We start from the raw sequence: 25,536 nt of genomic DNA on the forward strand, positions 1-25,536 counted from the left end.
ATTTAAAACAACATTAGAGTGCAGCTTTCTCTTTACGACCTATGTCATCAGCGAAATTATGATGAGAAATAATAACTTTAGAATATTGCGATAAGATAAAGTGGCAAAGGTTCAATCGTGCAATTCGTTAATCAGCGACGTAATTACAGGCAAATGTGCGGTTGTCATACATATACGATACTGAAATAAAATCTATTATGCTCAATATATCTCGCGCGAAACAAGACTGCGCGTTGCATAAGGGAAAACGGTTTTACACCGATGGTGCCAGAGTTCGCGGGGCTGGGAATCATTATCTTTCATCTAACGGCGGCACACGTAATAAGGAATCCGCAGTTCCAATATCTATTACGCCGATCGTAAATTTTGTGGGAACATCGCTAAGCGGGGAATCGTATTTCCAGCCGATCGCACCTTCAGCTTTCCCGTTGGTCCTATTTTTCCCCGGTGACATGTAATTTATACTTAATAGCGGCCCGAACCACCGGTATTTTCACCGTGCGGCTCATATTTTCCACCGCCGTAATTCGAATTCCCTCGCGAAAATCGGTTGCCCAACCGCGAATACAAATAAAAAACCCGTGTCCGTGATTAGAGCCTTATCTTATAATTAGAAAAAGCTAGCTTCCGCAACATTCGTGGCTGATAATCCCCGGCTGCGATTCATCCCGGATTTATCGTCGCCGCCAGTTCAGTGAAAATGGAACTCTCTCTCACCCGCGTTTGGGTACGGCATAACAGCCACGTATGGCGTATGGAATTTGCACATGAATTTTATACACCTGCGCGAAATACGGTCGCGAAAAGAGTTACGGAAGAATCCGCGAAAATAGACAAAGTTTAAAAGCGAACTCAGTTCGACGACAATGTGGGATCTGACAAGAAGGGGAGAATTATGGAAAAACTTGAGGACGGTAAGTTTAAGTTTCAACCTACTGTCCGTGGATGGAGTTAAAATTTAAACTTGCACAAGTTCCGGCGCAATATATACACTTCTTTTCTCTCATACAATCGTATCCGTGAACACAGAATCGCGAAAGTCACGTTGATTGTATTTACCACGCAGCTTAAATTTAAATGTACTTCTAGCGAGAAAAATAGGTCTGTTGTTATTTGCGTTTTAATTATTTCAGATTATAAGACGTAACTGTAGACGTTAGAAAAAACAGAGCGTAAATCGCGAAATCTAAAAATCATATAGAGGAAAGAATGAAGAGACGAAAGACAGTTAAAATAGCGAAAAGACAATTGCCTAAATCAGGGAAACAAAGAAAACGGCAATTATTTCTGTTTTGTCTACTTAATTCTTACGATTATACACAGTAGCCACGCTCGATCTATTCATAGCATATCCACGTATCTGAAATTTAATGTAAATGTGCAAATTAATTCGTCAGTTTTGGCTGTCAGTTCGATTAATCGCTCTAGTGCGATGTAAAATTATTTGCGTCATTCGTTGCTGCAAGCACGTTCGCGCGTATCTCATTTGAGACCATAAGGTATCGGCGACAGACCCGAGGACCCGACCGAGATAGAGGCGGTCGCGCGCCGAGCCAAAAATACGTGTCGCGAGTCCGCGTGGACTCTAATTTCGTCGGGCGCCGTAGACACCACGCGGTCCACGGATCTATTTCCTGCCGGCTGCGCCGGGCCGGCTTCTGGGAGCACGCGGGATTTCTTGGCCGAGCACGATGCGTCGGGATCGGTAAGAGGAGACGCCGGGCGAAATGCCATGGACGTAACGGACTAGCAAATCCGACTCGTCTACGTTTCTCGGCGCTTGATTTTCCACGCTGCACGATTCACATGGAGCGCGAGAGAGATGTAGCGACTGCTCCGATTAAAGAGAGAGAGAGAGAGACGAAAGGGGATATATGTATATTTGTCGCAAAGGTTACAAATAATTGCCCGGCAGTGCCAACGCTCGACAATGCATCCGCGTGTCGTCACTGCTGTCGCCATCGCCGTAGACTCGTTTTAATTCTCTAAAGACGGACGAGGAGGTCGGGAAAAGAGAAAGGACGGGGAAGAGGGAAAGTGCTGCCGCGTGGTAGACCACGTGGAATGCAAAATAGAGCCACAAATCCGCCGGCATCAAAGGCGAGGGAGAACGGACCCGTCTCGGCATTTCTTGGGCTTGCGGGGCCGTTCGCACACGGCGCGCGAGTACGGTCTTTTGTCGGCGTAGACGCTAAATCGAAGATCCGCCGCAGTCTAATTAATTGCGTAACGCCCCGAGGATCGGACGGTCGACCCCTGAGGGAGGTGCAAAGAAGAAGGTGCGGCGTGATCGCGTGCCAGCTTTTAGAAAGGAAGTGAGAAAGGATAAAATAACACAACGCGATTATAAACAAAACCAGTCGAAAGTGTTGAAAAAATATTTTTTTAGAAATCTATAAAAGACATATTTTACATGTGACAAATATTTAAAAAATATCTTTTAAGACGTCTTTTAGAAATATTTTGATATCTTTGATGAGATATTTTTTGCATATGCAAGAAACCTTAATGTTTTCTGAGAATGACACTTCATATTTATTCAACAAATTAAAAAAAATTTTTTTTATCAAGAATTAAAAAGTGAATATAATATATTAATTGTAAGTAAAGTTTTTCGCTAATATCTGCTTGATCAAAATGCCAGAATTTATACACTAATATAGTAAATCACTAATTATTAAATTTCAAGAAAGTTATTATCTTACATACATGTGTCTTTTGAGAAATTGTAATATAGATATTGATCTGCATACTGACGACGATGCAAACATAAAGGTGCATCAGAGCGCAGCTTGATTCAATTTGTGGAAGCTGTAGGACGATTCAATATCTCGCTGTTTAATAGAGATACCTGAATATCGTTACGTTAACAATTATCGTTGTCGTTTCGCTATCGAGATTGATACGCGGTGCAATTAAAATCGTTACCGCGTTAAGTTGTTAAAGGCTAATAAATTGCCTCATAGAATAGATTGCGTAGAAAAATCACCCTACCACAAACCATTCTCTTTGCGGCCATCGAATAAATGTCTAATTAGAGGGCCCGGTGCCAAAGACACGGCGCACGTGTTCGCCGGACGTCTACCAGTTAGTCACGCCTCTCGATCATCGGGTGAATTTATCAAGCCGGACAGAAAGACGAAGGAACGCAAAAAAGGGAGAGTCGCCTCGAAACACATCATAGACAAGACTGTGCTGTATGGAGTCTCACCGAAAGACAGTGTCAGAGAAATTAGCGCTAAAAATAGAGCCTAATGCGACGCGACGATTATGAGTTTACTTAGTAACGTCGCTTTCGCATTTTGCACCACGTCGCACAATTCTTGAAATATATTTGCATAGGATGGCAGTTACTCTAATGTTAAAATCTTTAAATTATCAGCGAAATTCATGTATATTTTAAGAAATTATTTTTAAGAAGAATACCGTTTTGTATATTAATTTTTATATAATTAATTATAATACATGATATAGTATAAAGCGATATAGGATTAATATGATGAAAAGATATCTTATCGTGATTATGAAGACAATATTGAGGAGGAAAGAATTGTTGTATGCTACACAGAGAGCCACTTCCTCGCAATAAGTTTACTCGACGCAATCTGTCTCCTTAGTTTAAGTCCCTCGATTTAAGCGAATTTCTTTAGCTCGTGGCGCAGTTAAAAGATGAACGCGCAGGAAGATGTCATTTGTTAACGTCTAGATGGAGCAGAGAGACGATCTCGGCTGGCGCGTCTCGGGAACAAATGCCATGCTCAAGTGGTCGAGTACATCTTCGGGTCCAGGACGAGCCAAGACAATTTCTTTAACAACGAGTGGCGGGAGGAGGTTTCTTAGCGCCTTCGGGCACTCATTGTCGGTTCTTAAGAAGCCCACAAGTGCCGAAGGTTGACCTCACTGACCCCTGGCGTCTAGCTTGAGGATGTACTCATCTCGTAATTTGATTCATCCCATATAGCTCAATCGCACGTGTTCGTTCAAAGTGCATTATAATCTTCAAAAAAATAATCCACTTTGACTACCATCAATATCTCTATAAAATAAAAATAATGTTATTATAAATTATATAGATTTTCTAAGAAGTACATTTGAATAAAACAAAGTATATGTATTAAATAATAACTAACAAATAAGAAAGAATGTTATTTAGAGTACATATAAAACGAAACAAATAAAAAGAATTTAACTCTTGGCACATACACTAATCTTTTTCGTAACAGAAGCTTATCATCTCCGAATCTATGATGAGCTCATTTGCATGCATTTTACAGAGGAGAGAGAGTGCACTCGAGGCATAGTTTCTTAATGGAAGTACGGTCTCGTAACAGCTGGGGGATGAATAGAAACGTGATAGTAATTAATGCACATACGACCTGATTATTATGTTGGATGCATCAGTGTAGGTTAATGGATCCTTATATCATCTCTTAGATAGGCTACGGTGCTGGTATGACCTACTGTGCGCTGCGTGGCGTAATATGTGTTCCTAAAATATTAAGTACAGAAAGGGGATATCTTATTTTTTCGAAGTTAACATTTCACGTTTGATTTAATCGGAACAATAGCCTCTACGACTTTGTAAAAATAACAGGGGCAAGAACGTTTGCACAATTATTCGCAGGAGATTGAAGGACTTTTTCTTCCACATCGTGAAAGCAGAACACGGGACCTTTGATGGCGCGATAAAAAAATTCAGTTGCGACGTTTAAATTGCGTTTTAAAGTCGGCTCTCGTGCTGCGCTGTTGTACGTCTCCGTTCTGCCGGGAATCACGGTGTTTTATTTGCCTCTGGCTGGATCCGTGCCAATACGCCAATAAAATTGCTCTTTTCTACGAGCCGACAACGTCTTTTCCTCTGCGGCTTCCGTGCGACCATCTCAATCTCGAAAGTCTGCTTTTATCGTCAGCTCAGAAAGCGATGCACTCCGAGGCCTTGCTTTAACCTTATACCGTGATATTTTTATGCCTCGCGACAGAATTATTAGAATCATATCGTAAATCCGGCTGCAGGAAATATACGTTTATCTTTGCAGCTTGTGGAATTACCCAGTCAACTCGATGTGTGTACGAAAGGAGACATTAAGGAACACATAAAACGCTTTATTACATCCCTACAATACGTTTCTCCAATGAATTCTTTTGGTGATTTCTTAAAGAGGCTGTCACGTATAAAAATTTAAAATTTTCGAAATGCTTCTTTCCACCATTGACCGAATTGACGTTAATTTATGAACCCTAGAAGTCCTCCAAGCATTCGATGCCTCGAATGATGCATTGTAATAATGTACCTATGCCTGATGTGAAGCCTTATCACCAGACGATGTATTAACTCAATTGATCAAGGCAGATTTTACTGTCAGATAAATCGCACCGATGAACTTTGCGCGTACGATTTATGGCGGCCACGCGGTTCTTCCCCCCGCGTACGACGCGCGACTTCATGACGCGAGTTTCTGCACAAGTTCTATACATCACATCGCTCTCTCGGACACTTTGGAAACCGCGGCCGCCGCGCCTCACATCCAATATCTTATTTGGAGTATTATTTACAGGTCGAAACTCGTGGGAGTTTAATCCGCCAGCGCTATTCCACCAGGAAGGTCCGCGCTTAGGTAGCAAGGGGACGCCGCGCCGGGAACGGGGGGGGGGGGCGCCGGGACGCCGGATATAAATTAGACGAACTCCGCAGCCGGTTGACTCCGCCCTTTCCGCATCCGAGTGCCAAGTTAGTCGAATTTTCCGCGATTCTTCCACCGGGGAATTTGAACTTGGTCCCTCGGCGCGCTATTTGCCGTCTCTATTGCCGAGATTTACTATGGCGCACGGCCGCATAAAGGCCGCCGCCCCAATCTCAAACGCTATACTCTACGTCCGTGGAAATCGAAAGGCGGATCCAAATCGGTCCGCGCGGAGCCGGCTAATCGCACGTACGTTACGATGTAAAGAGCTATATAACGTATTACTTGCCTTTTTCCGTTCTCTCGTTACCGTTCGTCAGTTTATACCGTCCCCCGTCTCTCCTTCACCTTTGTTAATTGTTCTCCGCATTATCGTATTTCCTCTGTACTTATGGCACACTTGCGACTCAGATTTCAATTAAGGATATCATTATATAATTGTTACGTTCATTCTCTTTTCTCTCGTGATAAATTATCATTATTATTACTAATTGTATTATCTCATAACGAATCTCATAACGAATGCCTCTCATAACGAATGCCTCGTTCCGTTTCATTTACATTCGTGCCTTTTATCGAATTTCCTTTGCTTCCGATAAGAAATCTATAATCAACCTCTCAAATGATTACGGATCATTGAAAACTGCTAGTGAAAGTGTTAAGCAATTTAGACATCATATTTAAAGAGCGCTTTAACAAATTTACAAATTAATTTTAATTATCTGGAAGGAGACGCGAATCTTTAGTAACTTAAGTAACGTTGTTCGTGCGCTCGACCCTGACATCGATTTTACGGGAATGAGTTCCGGGTAAGCATTACAGTACGAATACAATCCTAGCAAAGTCGCGATGCTATTAGGTACGCGCAGTTAGCATTGTATGTAATGACACACCTCTTGCAACGGAGGATGCCGTTCGTCTCGTCTAGTTGCCCAAAGGTCGATCGTGTTCGCATCGGGAGTTAATCCCACGGCAATTGCAGGCCATTAATGTACACGCGAGCGATTCTCCGATATACGAATGCTCCGAATTTTACTTCGGAAGCGGAATAGCCCTGTCCACATTTCACACAACCACAATTTTTATGTCGATACACCTGCGTTCAGACACCTCCTGCTCCTCTTGAAGACTTTTACGCGGTGTGTTAATAGTTCGTGAAAACTGTTATCGCCCTCCCATCGCCGCGCGATGGGATCGCGCAAATAATTCCAATTATCTCAAGTAGAAACGTACGTGAGAATGTACTTAGCGATATCTAAAATACCCGGATTACCTCGTGAACGCGGCGACCCGGTGCGAGTACAGTGAATAGCCTAAGGTTTAAAATGCGCCATGCGAGCCGAGAAGGCACGGCGATGCCATTGTTGCCCGCATGAAACTTGCCGGCACGAAATGCTATTCACCGCGATTACGAAACGCGCTGTTCTTGCCATTGCCCGACTTTACGTAGATCGAGAGTGATTTACACCCTTTATTTTTCTCGCGAAGGGAAAAAAATGTCCGTCCAAGTTAGTTATCTAAAGCCGATTCCGCTAAAGTTTGCTAAGCTTAGATCTTTTATTATAAATACGTATAGTAATATTCTTCATATAAAAATTAAAATAGTTTAATACTTTATATTAGAGGAATTAGTGAAAATTCTGAATAAATACGCTTAATTATTTATTAATTCTGATGCACATTATTACAATGTAATTATAATAGTTACCGCTCTGTGCTTCATTGCAAGGGCATTACAAAAAACAGACATTCCTGTACGAGGCATGTTTGGTGGACTGAGAATCGACACTTCGTTTTCAACCATAAAAGTCCAGCTGCATTCCTCGGGCGTGCAGTTAATCCCATCTTTCCCCTAATATCCTTGCGTTGACGCCATTAGCGCGCCTCTTAAACCCCGCACGCATTCATCGCGACGCGCGTTTAACCGAAGCTCGCGAACAAAAAGCGATGTACAAACATACCGCGTCGAAGATCGAAAGCGAGGACCAGCAAGCGACGAGCGGCGAAGCGACACAAAGAAGCGACGAGAGCGAAAATGCGCGCGAACGAGTTCTCGCGCTCGCACGAGAGCATGAAGAAGCCTGTAAAGGGATCCGATTGCGCGAAGGGCATCCGAAGTCGAAGAAACTTCACTTCACAACGCGACAAGTCGAAGAAAGCGAGCGCATTATTTAATGGACGTGCACAGGTAGTCGTTTACCTCGCCGTAAAAACGCCGTCTTGAAGACAGCTCTGACCAGCTACGAAAAAACCCTTCTTCCTTGACAGAATTAGCCAACTTCTCGCGCCGTTCACGTCGCACGAACCGGTATATAATTATATTTACTTCTATAATACAAATGTGTTATACGACCCGTTTGCGATAAGGATGACGGCTGATGACGCATTCGCAAGATTTGATGCGAGATTTCGCGCAACTGGCATAGCAATCTGGCGGCGGCGGTGCAAAGTCTTTGTGGTGGTCGTTGAAATGCGCGACGATCGTGACACTTCATAATGGTTTTGCGCGTTAGGGAGAAAACTACACCTGCCAACCATCGCGATGAACCTTAAGCAGCTGGTCCGATGTATTCTGTGGATGACGCAGCAATAAATGTACGGGAATTACCTGATTACGTGTCGCCGGGGGGATCGTGGATGGAGTCGAAGGAAGGGCTAAAAAAGATGGCCGAATTTGGAAGATCTCGAGATCCGCAAGAGCGATTGATTGCTTCAGGAGGCAACCGATATTTTTATGCGGCATAGCCGTATCGTAAGAAAGATTTACGTAGAGGAAACCTTAGTGAATGTCTGAGATATGTGTTATTTATGCTGATGCACTTCGTGCACATATTATATGCGTGTTCGTGATATGTTACTGTGATTTTTGTACAATTTTTGTTATAATATATTTTGCGAAAAGAACGCCATTATATTATGCACTTTTTAGGAAATTAATTATGCTATTTAAGTTACTAAAATTTCTAAAATATAACACAGTGTTCTGAAAGATTTTATGAAACAGAATTTATCTTTCTTCAATAATATTTAATAAATGCAAATTCTTTATTATGTGTTCTATTTATTTGTTCATAAAAATTCGATTTTCATATAATTCTTGTATTATTACACAGGTTTTTTTACACTTGTTGATTTGCTTGTGCAGAAATGTTGATTTTTTACACTCTGTGTATTGTAAAAATTCGATATTTTCTGCAATTGTCAGCCTATTGCAGAAATTATTTTTTACAATCCTCTGTGTATTGTAAAAATTCGATATTTTCTGCAATTGTCAGCCTATTGCAGAAATTAATTTTTACAACACTCTGTGTATTGTAAAAATTCGATATTTTCTGCAACACTCTGTGTATTGTAAAAATTCGATATTTTCTGCAATTGTCAGCTTATTGCAGAAATTATTTTTTACAACACTCTGTGTATTGTAAAAATTCGATATTTTCTGCAATTGTCAGCCTATTGCTGAAATTATTTTTTACAATCCTCTGTGTATTGTAAAAATTCGATATTTTCTGCAACACTCTGTGTATTGTAAAAATTCGATATTTTCTGCAATTGTCAGCCTATTGCTGAAATTATTTTTTACAATCCTCTGTGTATTGTAAAAATTCGATATTTTCTGCAACACTCTGTGTATTGTAAAAATTCGATATTTTCTGCAATTGTCAGCCTATTGCAAAAATTATTTTTTACAACACTGTGTATTGTAAAAATTCGATATTTTCTGCAATTGTCAGCCTATTGCAAAAATTATTTTTTACAATCCTCTGTGTATTGTAAAAATTTGATATTTTCTGCAACACTCTGTGTATTGTAAAAATTCGATATTTTCTGCAATTGTCAGCCTATTGCTGAAATTATTTTTTACAATCCTCTGTGTATTGTAAAAATTCGATATTTTCTGCAACACTCTGTGTATTGTAAAAATTCGATATTTTCTGCAATTGTCAGCCTATTGCAAAAATTATTTTTTACAATCCTCTGTGTATTGTAAAAATTCGATATTTTCTGCAACACTCTGTGTATTGTAAAAATTCGATATTTTATGCAATTGTCAGCCTATTGCAGAAAATAATTTTTACAATGCTCTGTGTATTGTAAAAATTCGATATTTTCTGCAATTGTCAGCCTATTGCAAAAATTATTTTTTACAATCCTCTGTGTATTGTAAAAATTCGATATTTTCTGCAACACTCTGTGTATTGTAAAAATTCGATATTTTCTGCAATTGTCAGCCTATTGCAGAAAATAATTTTTACAATGCTCTGTGTATTGTAAAAATTCGATATTTTCTGCAACACTCTGTGTATTGTAAAAATTCGATATTTTCTGCAATTGTCAGCCTATTGCTGAAATTATTTTTTACAATCCTCTGTGTATTGTAAAAATTCGATATTTTCTGCAACACTCTGTGTATTGTAAAAATTCGATATTTTCTGCAATTGTCAGCCTATTGCAAAAATTATTTTTTACAACACTGTGTATTGTAAAAATTCGATATTTTCTGCAATTGTCAGCCTATTGCAAAAATTATTTTTTACAATCCTCTGTGTATTGTAAAAATTTGATATTTTCTGCAACACTCTGTGTATTGTAAAAATTCGATATTTTCTGCAATTGTCAGCCTATTGCTGAAATTATTTTTTACAATCCTCTGTGTATTGTAAAAATTCGATATTTTCTGCAACACTCTGTGTATTGTAAAAATTCGATATTTTCTGCAATTGTCAGCCTATTGCAAAAATTATTTTTTACAATCCTCTGTGTATTGTAAAAATTCGATATTTTCTGCAACACTCTGTGTATTGTAAAAATTCGATATTTTCTGCAATTGTCAGCCTATTGCAAAAATTATTTTTTACAATCCTCTGTGTATTGTAAAAATTCGATATTTTCTGCAACACTCTGTGTATTGTAAAAATTCGATATTTTCTGCAATTGTCAGCCTATTGCAGAAAATAATTTTTACAATGCTCTGTGTATTGTAAAAATTCGATATTTTCTGCAATTGTCAGCCTATTGCAAAAATTATTTTTTACAACACTCTGTGTATTGTAAAAATTCGATATTTTCTGCAATTGTCAGCCTATTGCTGAAATTATTTTTTACAATCCTCTGTGTATTGTAAAAATTCGATATTTTCTGCAACACTCTGTGTATTGTAAAAATTCGATATTTTCTGCAATTGTCAGCTTATTGCAGAAATTATTTTTTACAACACTCTGTGTATTGTAAAAATTCGATATTTTCTGCAGTTGTCAGCCTATTGCAGAAATTATTTTTTACAACACTCTGTGTATTGTAAAAATTCGGTATTTTCTGCAGTTGTCAGCATTTATTGATATGCTAGAATATTTTTTGCAAACAATCCGCTTTATTTATAAATTCATTTTATATAATTTTCTTTATTTTTAAATAAAAATAAATAATACATATTAAAATTAATAATGTAAATAAGCACAATATAAGAGTTAAAGAACTTTTTTATATTTTTAAAAATAATGAAAAAATAAACTCAAAAACGAACGGCCCATCCTGCGTAGAGAAATTATAAAAAATAACATGTATACAGAGAGATTAATATTCTACTAAGGTACAGCGCACTGTCGGTCATGAATTAAAGAACAAAATGTGTTTTGCTGTCACTTTTAAATAGATAACGCTATTTAGAAGCGACAGCCATATACCACGAGCACGGGACGAGTTTCTCGCGGACAGATACACATTTGCGAGGTTAGAGAGAACGATGGGAGGATAGTACACGCGGTGCGCGCGCGATAAGTTTTCGACCTGACGATCGGCTGGTTTATCTTAACGGTGCGAATATACAACGAACCAACCTTCGTTTCTCGACTCGCTTTACCTCGCGCGGCGATTAAACGACCTCCGCGCGATCGGCCTTACGGCGTTCTATAAATCGGTCAGCTTTACGAGCAATATTTAATAATAACAATAACGGTATTACTATTATTATAACTATTTTATATATTTTGTCGCGACGTGTTTATGTGTTGTCATTAATCTGCGCTTGTTGCCCAAAGTACGCGGTAGTTATACACGTCATATGAGTTGTCTCCCCTTTCGCGATGCCTTTCAGAAACGATCTTAATCAGTAAACTTTGCGGATATATTGCGAAAAACTCGTTTCCTGCATTACGTAGTGGCAACGTAGTAATTACATGCTGATATTTTAGTACGTCGGATTGAGTAAAGTAGATCAATCAGGTCTTCCGGCAATATTATTAATCTCCAAATTGTATCGTTACAATATGTTATTACCTGTTAACTACCGCTTTTAAAATCACTATTACTTTTCATCCGATATGCGGAAACAATTCAACAAAGGATTGCGGAATTAATGGAAATTTTAATTTGCAATCATTTCACTTTCACAATTTTTATTATTTTTCTCCATTTACTTATTTCTTATTGGACTCAGAATATTAATAGAAATAAGTATGAAACATGACATATCAGAATAAAGAAAGTCATTGAAAATATATTTTATAGGTATCATATCTTCGACCGCTATTTCAACGTGAATATTAACTTTATTGTTGGTATCATCATCTTGCATGTCCATAATTTTTTGTGGTTTTATTGTGGTTTTAAATCAGGAAGGAAATTTTTATTAAATAATTATTCAGTTAAATATTTTACGACATAAAATATTGTGTTGCGAATGTTATTTTGTTTCGTGTATCATTACGTGATAATAACAAGTACACCTTCATGGGAACCCTTCCATATTAATAATTCATTGTCGTATCTTGATAATTTTGCCAATTAAGACTTACACTTAGTTTTAATCTTGGCAAAAACTTTTTCGTTTAACTTTAATTGACGGACCGTTTTCTTAAAATCTCGGCAGAGCAGCAGAATTAACGAGCGTCCCCTTTGCATATTAATTTGCATCGTTATCGTCAGTATCTTGACACGTTGAAACAATCATTGAAACGCGCCTGTATATAAACGCGTCTGTACATAAGGATGGAAATGCACGAGCAGCTCTAACTCAGGACAGCAAATTGAGAGGCGCCGCTGCGGAACGTATCTCGATAGTATGCAGATGCGAGATGCGGGCAGTTAGTTTTCGCGAGTTGACAAGCGCCCGATTTAATAGTGTCCGTTTGCGCGCGCATCCGCGTGAAAGTGCGACGGCATGCACCTGCTGGATGCGCGCATACACGCGCACGATATTGCGGAACGCAGCTCCGCATACGATGGTGCGCAAACCACGGAGTCGTACATACATCGAATAGATCTGCTATCTGGGGGAAACGAATCGACCGGTCGATGCATCATTTGTCGCGCCACGCACGCTAAAGTTGCGGCTCAATTATCGAACGCGCGCGTACGCGTGTGCGTGCGTGAGCGCAATATCGCAGCTGCGCGTGTACGGGTAACATTAGTGTCGGGGGATTTTAAGAAATTGACGTACGAACGGAACGCGAACCGGTTTCGCGATGGTTCGATTAATTTCGGATAGAGTAACAAGACGTGAATTGGCAACGCGGACTTTTATACGCCATTTTATTTAAGTATCTTATGCAAAATCAGTCTCGATAGCGATCCGGTAGTGATCCGGTTGTAAATTAAGCGAGCTCGAGCACTCATTAATGATCCCGATGCTATTGAATATCTTAAACGCGATGATATAGGAGTTCCGTAGGATTTATTTACGCGATAATAAGATAATTTATATTCTTAATTGACACGAGTAACTCTTGAGATTCCGTGTGAGAAGTACACCATTACGTTGCTGATCGCCGACACGGCGATGATCGATGATGAATTTTCTGATGTATCTGTGTGGAAATTTTACGATGTTTACAAAATCTGTATACGCGTTAGCCAGAACACCTTACACGTAATTTATGAATGCAACATGCGTTTTTGTTCCCTTCCCTTCCCCCCCCCCCTAACGATATAATTTTCTATCTTACATTTACACTTGTCTAAAAACAGTACTCCTACAACGCGTGTCGTGTACACCCCTGCCAAACCTGAAATTTGCGCGTTTTGAAATAATGGCTGTTATTATCTGCCGTGTAAAATTGTCCAGGCGTAAGATACAACGATAACATTCTACACAATTGGCCGTAGCAAATCGTGTAAGAAAATTCTCTCGGGCTAGGTGGCCTGTTTATTATCAATCTGCTATCAGTTGGAACCGAATCGACGTATCACTTGTCGCCTCGCGTGCCTGAATTCGTGACTGACTGAACGCGTACACGTATGGTATGCGTGTCGGCAATCTCGCACCTGCGTGCTATTGCAATGTATGAATGATTATGGTTCTTCCCCGATGTTAATTAGAAATAGAAATCATCGAAATTACCTTTGTTGGTAAATTGTAATATCTTGAAAGCTATTTATGTTTATATCAGTTGGAATATGTGCATCTCTTTCTCTAAAGGAGGAGAAGGAAGGTTGTATTATGATTTTTTATTTTGCTGTTCTTTACATTTTCCTGTTATAACTTTATTAATCATTAATATTTTATATTGAAATCATTATACAATCTTTATTTCTATTTGCCAATATGTTGTTCAATCAATTCTAGAAAATTTGGTTCTTCAAATTATAAAATAACTAATATTTAGGATGTAAAACTAATATTAGGATGGAACAAGGGATGATAAGTGTCCAAAATAGATTTGAAAAATTGATTTTATTTTATAAAATACAGCATTTTGTTATAAAATTTATGTAGTCAAAGGAAAGAAAGTAGAAATGCGTATATATGATCTTCCTTCAGTATATAAAATGCTTTATTAAAATTTTTTAATACACGTAAACTATACAACAGCTAATAAAGTGATAATCTGTTTATCAAATAAATATTTCGATATGAAAACTTCAAAAAAGGAATTATGTAATCTACGTTAAAATTTCGTGCTACTTTTTAATTTTAATATTTCAAAATGTGTACAGCCGAATAAAATGTTAAACCAAAAAGGCACTTAAGTAGACATATACGTATATTCACGTGATGATACGCTCAAAGTTTAAAAAGAATAAAAAAGTACCCGTAATTTAACACTAAAATGTATCTTAAGAAAGTTTGCGAATTATAACAAATGTCGGCTGTTGTAGATTGACATATTAGCGTCACTGCATAACTGCGAGCCACTAAATAAATGATTCCATAAGTAATCACTAGGATTCCGCACCTAATAACGGAGATATTACAAGTGGCCATAATACCTACTAGGTCCATAAGACCATTTTCTTCTCTATTGAAGGACATTGAGACGAGCCAGGCCTTTTATATCGCGCTGAGATTAATTTCCCGCGACACGCGTGCGAGCACATAAGTACACGCCATTTACGTTCACGCGTCGAGTAAAAACAAAAATTTTATTTCGACGTAATTGCTCACCATTATCTCGCACACGCAAGAAACCATAATTTGTTTTACTGGTGGTTAACGCTGTAATACAACTTCTGCGGGAGTCAGATTACATGGCAGGCATCACGCCACGATACAAAACGTATTCGCGCCGCTTCGGTCTGATTTATTATTTATTAAGTTGGAATCGCGCCCGGCGGTACGGATCATTTGTCACGTTGCGCGCGCGCGCGCAAGCACGAAACTAGCGTTTTCGTTATCATAACACGCGTGTAAGCGTGTCTAGCGTGGTGCATTCGCCCTTCTCCGCGAGAATCCAAGCGGCCGCCAGACGGAAGAGAGCAGCGAGGGATTTTACGCGAGAGATGACAAATGATAGGTTCCGCGATAGTCACTGTCTACCGCACGTATTTCGTACATTCGAATGTACACGGCGGAAATGATCGACGTTAAAATCCATCAGGTGTAACACGGCCAGCGCACACGCTTCGCATGTCTGTACTTCTTTTTTAGCGCTAACTCTAGCTCGATCCCGCGCGATTATCGCTCAAAAGTACGCTCATTACTATTAATAAAGCGAGACAGGAGTATCGGCGTAATGATCGCCGGTCGCGAAAAGATTGCGACGAGCGTTGCTCGTTAATTGCGTTTATCAATCCTTCATATATTACGTGCTACTTCCAGTTCGTTTGCGAGCGTATGTGTGCGACGACGTACGGAGCCGTACATCTCCTACGGTTTGATGTCTGGAGTGGGAGAACGAGTCACGTCGAACTGATACATGTATCGAGTTCGGCGATACATCATTTGTCACTTCGGCACTAAATTCATACCTCAATTATCGGGGCAGGGTACGCGCCGCGCTCGCCTACACCAGCGAGGCGGACAAGCTGAAAGCTGCGAAAAGGTATTTAATATATTAACGTTGGAGCTTAATAGTCTCTCGTGCGCGCGCACGAAAAACCGGACACGTTTGTCTAGAATTTGAATAACCAACACGCACGTCGGCCAGCTCGCGTGGCCGATTGATCGTCGCGACGGTATATATTTATGCATACCGTTCCGCACGTGCGACTTCGACGAGTAAAGAGCTCCATAGTAGAGAAATACGGAAACCGCGTGCGTTCTCTCCCGATAGAACGTATACGCGTTATACATATACGATCGGACTGTAAATCATCATCATCATCACCGCGTGTTTATGAAACCGCCGGTGTATACGGGAGCGGATTAACGTCGCGTCGTATCATTATCACATTCGGATTATCCGTCAATAATTCAACAGTACGTACGGTCGACTCTCGTCTTTTAGTATAATTATTGCGTTTCCCGTGAAAGTGACACGCCGAGTTAGCAATCACGCGTGACTAGCCGTTAATAAATCGCCGCGTCGGCATTTACGCGCGAAATTACGCCGACGGAGGCGGCGGCGGCGAAGTCGTACATTTACTATAACCGGTGAAAACGAATCGGCCGACCGATACATCATTTGTCGCGCCGATCGCTAACTTGTGACTCAATTATCGAGCGCGTGTGTGCGTCGAGAGTGCGAAGCCGGGAGGAGCCCCCCTCGCGTGCGCGTGTTGCCGCGAGGCACGGCCGGGCGACGAGATAGCGAGAAAAACGCCGAGTGACAGATTTACGGAAATTGCGGCTCGCCTCGTCAAACTTTCCGCGATCCCCGTAATTATTTCAGATTCCGCGCATTTGCATATCACCGAGAGCAGTCGTGAGGCACATCGCGTGCTTTTAACCGCCTCGGTGTTCAATGTCGTTTATCATCTCTACCGTAGTTATCGCGTTATCTAATAATTTTTCTTTGTGATTACCCCGAGTAAGGGTGATGTATTACCAACGTTGCATTTTTTTTCAGATTATAGTATCGATTACTTTACTCACGGGGAACAAGTCCAACGCGTTAGATACCTTCGTCAGGCCTCGAGGCAAAGTCGCGAGGCATTAATTTTCGAGGGTGAAAAACATTTCTTCAATTGTACGTGACAACAACGACAAACGCGAAATTATTCGAGGAGCGTTCTCTACCGCGTCTGATATCCGGCGGAAACGAATCGTCCAAACGATACATCATTTGTCGCGCTGGCTGCTAAATTTGTGACTCAATTATCGTACGGGCGCGTGTGCGTGCGTGCGTGCGCGTACTTGCCGCAGGGAGGAGCCGAGGGGAGACGGAAGGGTAGCGATAAAAAAGAGTGAGAGGCGCCTTCGTACGCTAACCAGTCGGTTAGTTAGCGCTTCAGATTCGCCGGCAATATCCTCTGGCGCCCCGCTGCGCCATCCGAACGGTTATGGCACCTCCGTCGACGAAGGTGCCAGTAATTACCCTAACGCGTCGGATCCGTTCGCGTTAATCGTCTTTTCGGAGTCGATCGAGAGAGATTCGCTCACGTGGAGCTTTCGTTTCATCGCGAGTCGACGCTCCTGCAGTTTTGATCCACGTGAAAAAACACCTGAGAACTGGAGGATAACGAGAGGAGCGCGTGCAATTTCTTTCTTTTTCTTATTGGAAAGATAGCACTCTGTTCTATTAGTATCGATTGCAAGCGCTGAAGCGGAAACTTCACTAATTTCCTTCTCTCATATTGTCAAATATGGAGTTCTCTTTTATAGATGAAAATCGCTATGTTTGCACTTCTCACGTAATATACTTTTCATTTCATCACCGCAAATGCGCGTATCCGAGAAATGCGCGTCTCGTCCGTGATTAAACGAACGCGTAATCGCGTCCGAAGCTGTTATTACGGCTCCGTTGAAGGTGATCGGTAATTATCTTACGAGCGTGTTAATTTTGCTGATGTTAATCATCTTTTTAGCACGCGATCAAGTAGACTCACCGCGTATGCTTTCATAATTGTCGGCGCATTTCCTCTTCCTCGCTTTTATCTGTCGTCTCATCTAATATTGAGAATAACGAGCAAGTTCTTATTGAGAATTTTCATTTAAACGAACCTTTCATTGATAAGAACGCAGACTGGAACATAAAATTAATAACTAACATAATAAAGCTTAACTATTACGCAGGGAGTAATTATTAAATTATTTAAAAAAAACACACGCAGTTATCATTCTACCACTCAGCTTTTAATCGCACTATTTTCCTTTCATGAACCTGATTCGTATTTAACCTCATTTCCCAAAGAGACGTTACATCGCCTTCGCGGCTGATGATCCGTAATTATCCTACGAGCGTGTTAACTCATCGATGTTAATCATCCTCATCATACCGATCGAGCTATATTACGTATATTTTTTCAGCGTATTCTTTTTCTTTCTGATCATTTTGCAAGATGGATGATAGGTACAAACCAATAGGTAAATACGTTTATTAATCTTACCATGACTCTCTCTTGACGATGTAACGATGTAACAAACGACGTGCGCAGAAAAAGATTTATACAAAAATAAATAAGAAACTGGAGTTGATGTAAGAATAAGTTATTTTGAAATTAAAAAAAATTAATATGTAATAAAAAATAAAATAAACTTAATATCATAAAATAGAGTAACTCGTGATATAAATAATTAATAAATCTCGATATACACAAATTAATTAATGCAGCTAATCTTGACGGCTGATCTTGATTAATAAAGAGGGAATATTGCGTTTCTCTTATATTTTAGATCTATCCATCCAATTTTACGCAGGCGGAACTACCAAAGCTCTGTGGCACTTATCCATGGTACATACTCATTTCACACCTCATACGCCACGGTGGGAACTTTGTGCGATCTTGTCGGCTACCTCAGGGAGGTAGTTACTGAGCATACGAGCGAGATAGAAAAGATTTCCGATAATCATCGCGGGTATGGTTACCTGGAAAATCCTTTGACCTGTACGGCCCGAGAGAGGTAGCCATCGCGAATTCATCGAGGATGCATTCCAAGGCTCTCGTTGAAATGGAGAAATAATATTTCTTGAAGGCTTCATTCGCTCCTGCTGACGATGTACAAACAGATTGCAACGATTCTGTACATGTCGTAATAATCCTTCGGATTGTTCCAGCGTAATTCGTGAGATATCGAGAATTAATTTTTTTTTTACACGTTATCAACAATCTTCGCCGATTCTCCCTACGTGAAGATCGTTTGCGATACCGTTTGCCACAGTTTGCCGAGGCTCGAACGGATTGTGATGCAACTCTGCGGTTGCGCTGCGAGACCGAGAGTCGAAAATTTCGCATCGTGAATCCCCGGGGGCAAGGAAAGGGAGAGGAAACAAGGCCACACGGTTTGCATACACGTAAATACGCTCCATTGCTCCTATTTACATACATATGGACACGTCGAAATCACGTTAAGAGTCGAGGCGAGCGCGCGCTCGCGCAAATGTTAATGGCGACGGTAGCCTTGGCCGCCCTGCCACATTCTCCGATCCTGTACCGTTTTGCAGTATCCGCCGGTTTAACAGGCAGGCAAGAAGCAAGGATTGCGAGGTAATGGGGCGCGGAGAGGAAGCCAGTTAGGAACGGTGGAAGATGGACGGCGAGAGGGACCGTGGAGCCGAAGAAGCGGGGGGGGGGGGGGAGCGAACGAGAGAGTGCGCGGCGCTTGCGGGAACGGGAGCCGCTTTTTCTGGACTTAGCACATTTTTCAATGCCCGTCGACAGCTATCCCAATCTTCCCTTTCGCCCTTTCTCTTTCTCTCTCTCCCGCTCGTCTCTCCCATCTCTTCTATCTTCCACCACTTCGGCTCCTTCTCCGTTTCTTCGGGTTCCTCGCGCGCTTCCTCCACCTCCGACGCGTTCGCCACCTTCTGCCGCCGCTCCGACGACAGACGGTTTCTTCCACTACGTATATGCTATCGCGGAGGACGACGACATCGGCGCGTTTTCGCGCTCGTCGGCGTTTCAGAAAACCGTGAGAGCGAGAGTTCGTTTGGCTAGTACTGTCTGCCCACCGCGGACAAACGTCGTTGAATTTACGATGCAGGACGAACAATTCTGTGCTAGGACGTCAAGTGATACGATTGCACGCGAAATATTTATCGAGTATTCACAATTATAAGTACTGTATCTGTCTCGGAGGATAATTAGAGCAAAATTATTTCCAATAACAATTAGATAACAACATGATAAAAATGTTAAGAAAATATTACATTATATTTTTTCAACTTATTATTATTTGTAATAGCTAAATCCATAGGACGTATTTGTCATCACTTCTGTTAGACTGTTATGGTATATCTTTCTGAATTTATTCGAAAATAGGTATTGCCTGCACGGTCAAGAGATTAATGCATCCACGTAAAAGACTGTATCTATCGACTTAATTGAATCCAAACCGCGCATGCAAACCCGCCCACCACATGGTGATAAATGGCGTCGAAGTGTCTTTTCTCCTTTCCTCCTCTCATTCTCTTTCTCTATCTGGCCACAGTTCATCCTGACATGGGAGACTTTTACTCCGAATGAGCAAAAAGCCGAGCCTTCGTATACTCGCCCCTGGAGACGCTCGTTACACGCGTACGAACACCCGGTAACAATGTGCGAAGCATTCGCTCTCCTGAATTCGTCGGCGCTGTTTTTCTTCGACGTCGAGCTATGAGCACCCGAGCCGATCTTCCCCCGAGGACTTACGCGCGCGTTAAACGTACGCCCTATCGACCGTGCACCATCTCGCAGGCAGAAACTTCGTGATATCATCGAAACGCTTTTAAAGAAAACTGCCATTGGCACGGAACGAGATTCCCGCAGCGAGGCAGAAGGACGACACGGTGATAGAAGAGCACGGCGAATGAAGAAAAAGATCAGGTCATCTTTGATACTCTTTTTCTTTCTCTCTTATCCAAGGGCGTATATCTCATGACTGTTAAACAACCGCTGCGACTAAATAATACCATGACGGGAGAGTAGGAACGCGTTGGTTCATGATGTTAATGAAAATGTATCGAGAAAGTCATGGACCGACTGACCTCTTAAGAAAGGTTTACTCAGCATCGGCTCTTCTATCAAGTGCGATCCTTGAAGGTGCGATTCAGCCTCTGCGCTTTACCTCCCGTCCTTGGACTTTTCTTCTTCTTCTTCAATGCCTCCTCCTACTCTCCTTTTCCTTTCCTGATCCGACCTTTCGTTCTCTCATCTCTGGTATTATAGAGGCTTCAGATATATCCTGGGCCCCTGAAGGTGGCTCGCTCGCTCTCGGTGCTTCAGCGAACGACCGTACCGAGGCATAGCCACCATATCTACCATCTGGCATAAATCAACTCAATGCTCGACTCTTAGAAGCTTCACTCTCCCTTAAGCCCATATTGCTTACCTTCCTTTGCTTTCCTATTCTTTTTCCTCCCGCCCGACGTGTTCGAGGGGAAGCAGCTATCCGGCCGATCTACCAATTATTAATTCAACTCGCCTTTCTACCCTCCGTATACACTGGACACCCTGAATCCTCCTCGCCATCTTCTTTGACGACCTCGCGCGGGCTTCGTATAGCTCTTACAGTTGCGACTCCGCGATTCCATGCAACTTTAGAGTTCGATGCGTTATCGGCGGATCAATCGTATCCGCGATGATAGGCTACTATTCGCTTTATAAATAAGAAAATCGCAAATCTACTAAAAAGCCGACAATTTGATTTGTTCAAAGAAAAGCCGACAAAATTCAAGACAGAAGAGGGGAAGGGCCTGGATGGAGAGAAGCAGAGAATGAGAGAGTCACGGTGTTTGCTCGCTGGCGGGTTCGTTGCTGTATACTTTGTACTCTCCGAGATACCTCGATAGTGAGACCTCCTTCTTCTTCTTTTAGGTTCCTCTCACTACCCGGTTGCAAAGATTCTACGGAAGAGATCAGGACAACGGGTGTAACAAAGGATTCGATTATATACACTTCGCTGACGGGAGCAAAAGGGACAGAAGGGATAAAGAGGAGCAGGTAAATGTAGCATTGGCGTATATACACACGTAAATATATATGCGCGCCAAACATATATGCGTACGTCCGGCTGTTATCGTCCAATCGCGGCGAAAAACTAGATCCGTCGTGAACTTGAAAGGTGATAAATCTAACGAGCTGTGTGAGCAGGACTCTCGACGCTAACTGGTATGATTCACGATCAGGCGCGAGTATCTCTCTCTCTCTCTCTCTCTCTCCTCGTGAGCATGTAGCACGTTCGGATACAACAGAATCTTTACTGATATTCATAGGGTCCTCTTTCTCTTGTCCACGAAGAAAGCGACCGGAGATCATCCAGAATGTTGCGAAGGACGCCACCACCAATTAGTTCGGATATATCTACCTGCCATCCGCTGTCCAATCTGTTGCGAACGTGTAGCCTGCTATCGCGGATCAAGTTACTTCTTAGCGTAATTGCGTGAAACTACGGTTTGCAGGATTTCGTGGTATAGCGCGCATCTTTCAGCCTCGGCAGACCAACGAAATTTGATAATGGATCGCGATAAGGGACTTGCGTGAGAGGAAACTTAAAGATTCCTCGGCCTCGGTCAACAATGTTCACATTGAATCTACAGGTGCTCTGAAAAATATTCAAAATGTTCGTTGCTCTTCTTGGCGCGGGTGACTATCATTTCTGATAATAAATTATCAAGTTTGTAATCAGCAAGGACTCTGTTGCATCCGGATGCGCTGCTTATGCTCAGTTCGCAAATTGAAAAAAAAAAAGAAATATTATGCGATTCTGCCTTCCACTGGAAGGAAACGTATAAACGATCTTCACACCGTCAAACGCGTACCAAACGTGTTTCCTAGAATTGCGGCTGGAGAACAAAAAAGTTTTCTGCATCCTCAGAACTCAGCCAACCGTTTTCGTTGACGGAGGGGCCAACGCGACCGAGCGTTGGTAACGAGAGCGAGCGTAAAAAAATCACACGCGAGTAAATCAGTCGCCTGTCGTTTGCATCCTTCGATCCATCGGGCCGAGACTCGGGCCAATGGCCGTCGCGCTCGATGTCGTGCGAGTTAGAAGGCCGTGCCGGGGCCGGTGGCAGCAGAATTTAAGCAAGTTTTTGCCTGAAACAGGGCCCTGTCAATGCAAATGATTGGTGCGCGCGAAAATGGAACAAGACACCGCGAGACAAGAGGACTCCTTCCTCTCTCGCCGCACCTTGGCCACCATTTGTTATACGAGCCTTGTACGAAACATGACGACGGCAATGATGCATGGCTGAGATATTGGGCCGGACCAAAATATCTCGTATTCGAGGCGTACGTGTATGTGTGTGCGTGTGTGAATGCAGGGCGCTCCACTATCGATGGGACCAAAGGACTATCGGACCATGCGATATCTGGTCGGACGGCCGATGTTCCAAATACTGGATACATACCATCGAGAGATACCGGCCAGGTGGATATTATATTATGTTCGCCCGAGCGAACTTGTGTTTTGTCAGGAATTTTACGTAAGTCGATACAACTAATTAAAAACCAGTTGCGTACGTGCCTACCGCATTTTCGTATTATTATATCGTGTCATTCATTCCTCGCGCAGCACGAGGCACGTGAGGCAGCGCGTTTAGTGTCGTAAGTGAGTAGCGCACGTTCGATGTCGCAAGTCGCGGAGTTTAACGCACAATCTCCAAGCATCGAGTAACCCGTAATTAAATGCGTCACGCTGAAAACAGAAATTTGCGATTTGCTACAAATTTGCATGGAGAAGCGGGAAGAAAGTAGAAGGCCGTTCCGTTCTAAGCGCATTACGTCACGGAAAATGAATTCCTGTTACACGTGACGCCGTTGGCGATTAGCGCGAAGGTAATTGCATAGGCGCCCTGTAGTTGTAGAAGGGTTAATCCAATAAAGCGAGTAAGTGACTGTCTGTCAGCGGTGGGACGAAAGCGGCTGAATGATTTGCGGCGACAGCCGCTTCGTTCATATTTCTCGGGTTGATACTCGTCGGTTCCCACACGATGGCGATCATTATTGCGACTGGTAACGAGTATGCAGACCTTTTGTGCGAATGAACGATGAACGAACCCGCTATCTCCTCATGTATTCGATCGCACACGTATCGCAATATGCATATGCATGCATATAAACGCATACGCAACATCTCTTGGGGACAACCATAGACATTATTCACGATTTAAGAAACGAATCTTGCCGGGGTCATTAAATCTCGAGCAGTCCCGCAGACATCGCCGAGCTCTTCCGAAACTACAAACGCTATCGCAGCGGCAGTTACAACGGCTGCAAAATCGTCGGCAAAATAGCTCGAGAAATGGTTTAACCGTACGTACACACGTATGCGCGTTTTCCATGTGTGCTAAACGCGGAATCGGTATATTTGAGTTTGTCGCAGCGCGTTACACGCAAGGTTGCCTCCCCGCCTTGGGTATATACCCGGGTGTAAGCTGGCGGCGCGCCAGAATCGAAAAGAATCTTCGCTCTTCCTATTAAAAACCGGGAATGTCCTCTTACGTCTTTCCTATCCCGCTCTTTCCTTCAAAGAGAGCTCCACGGTCGTTTCCGCGCCGACACAACCAAGGCAGAAAAATAGAAAGAAGCGGTGACATACGATACCTAGCATGCTAGTTGATAACAGATTGTTGCGAAATTTTTCTTGATTAAAAACGGTATATAAAATTTAATTTTTAATAGTTTAGTTGTCAAGGTTTTGCGAATCACGCGAATTTTCAATTTTTTTTTTGCAGATAATAGGCTTTTTAGTGAACATAATTTTGAAATAAGTACATTTCTTTCCGTGCTAAAATCATAATTTGATATTATGATAAATGTTAAATTTAAGAAAACTGGTGAAATATATACAGCGAGTGAAGGTGACTGAAATTTCACGATAAGCAATATGCACGGTTCTCGGAGGAATAGTATATACGACATATGTATATCTGAAAATAAAAGGAATACGATTGTCGCAATTCTCTTTCTCGTTCGTTCTTTACGCTCGTGTCGCTTATGCCCTTTTCTACTCTCTTATCGTAACAAACGGTGTATAGCACGGAATTGCCGTTTAAGCGGTGTGTTTCTTATATGATTTCTGAGATGGCGACCGTCCAAACTCATTAATCGTAATGCCCCCGGATGGCGGAACGTAACATACTCCCGCAGAATTCTCTTCCGGTAATAACTGCCGCGCCGCCAGAACGTTTTTCAAACCCGCTGCCTCCGGAAAGGGGGCGAATCCGCCGTCTATTTCCTAAGTGCTGCGTAAGTCCGCTCGTAGCTCTCGTGAATATTACGCGATGTCGGGATAATAACGTTGCGCTCGAGCGACAAAATTTCACAATTTGCTCCGCCTCGATTATAGATCTTATTTGACAGCCTTTCATATACTCCGGGCTTTCATAGAACCTTTACGTTTTATTCACACAAGAACGCAATCATAAAGTAGAATACGTACTCTTTGTAAAAATACCGTTTATCCACTACATTCCAATTAATAGATTAAACGAACACTCAAAATATGAAAGCTGTAACTTTTATTTTTAAATCATTATTAAATTCTTACCGTGACATTAAGATATACTAAGGCTAATTTTATGTGATTTTTATGTAACTTTAATGCATTAATATTATT

General features: G+C 41.7%; 1 protein-coding gene and 1 long non-coding RNA gene across 3 annotated transcripts in view; one reads left to right on the plus strand and one right to left on the minus strand.

The window, feature by feature from the left end:
• LOC105834037 overlaps positions 1-25,536 on the plus strand; it is a 92,254-nt gene that overhangs the window by 37,957 nt on the left and 28,761 nt on the right. The window contains exons 3-4 of one of the 2 annotated variants that reach the window (XM_036292770.1): positions 21,633-21,723; positions 21,792-21,917. In XM_036292770.1, the coding sequence (XP_036148663.1) occupies positions 21,633-21,723; positions 21,792-21,917 (217 nt within the window). Of the gene's footprint in view, positions 1-21,632; positions 21,918-25,536 lie in introns of both variants that reach the window. The other variant, XM_036292771.1, reaches the window with a different exon arrangement.
• The window catches only part of LOC118647587, a 440,336-nt gene that overhangs the window by 13,361 nt on the left and 401,439 nt on the right, over positions 1-25,536 (minus strand). The gene's annotated exons all lie outside the window — the stretch shown is intronic.

This window comes from Monomorium pharaonis, chromosome 10, assembly GCF_013373865.1.
Source record: "Monomorium pharaonis isolate MP-MQ-018 chromosome 10, ASM1337386v2, whole genome shotgun sequence".
Lineage (NCBI taxonomy): Eukaryota > Metazoa > Arthropoda > Insecta > Hymenoptera > Formicidae > Monomorium > Monomorium pharaonis.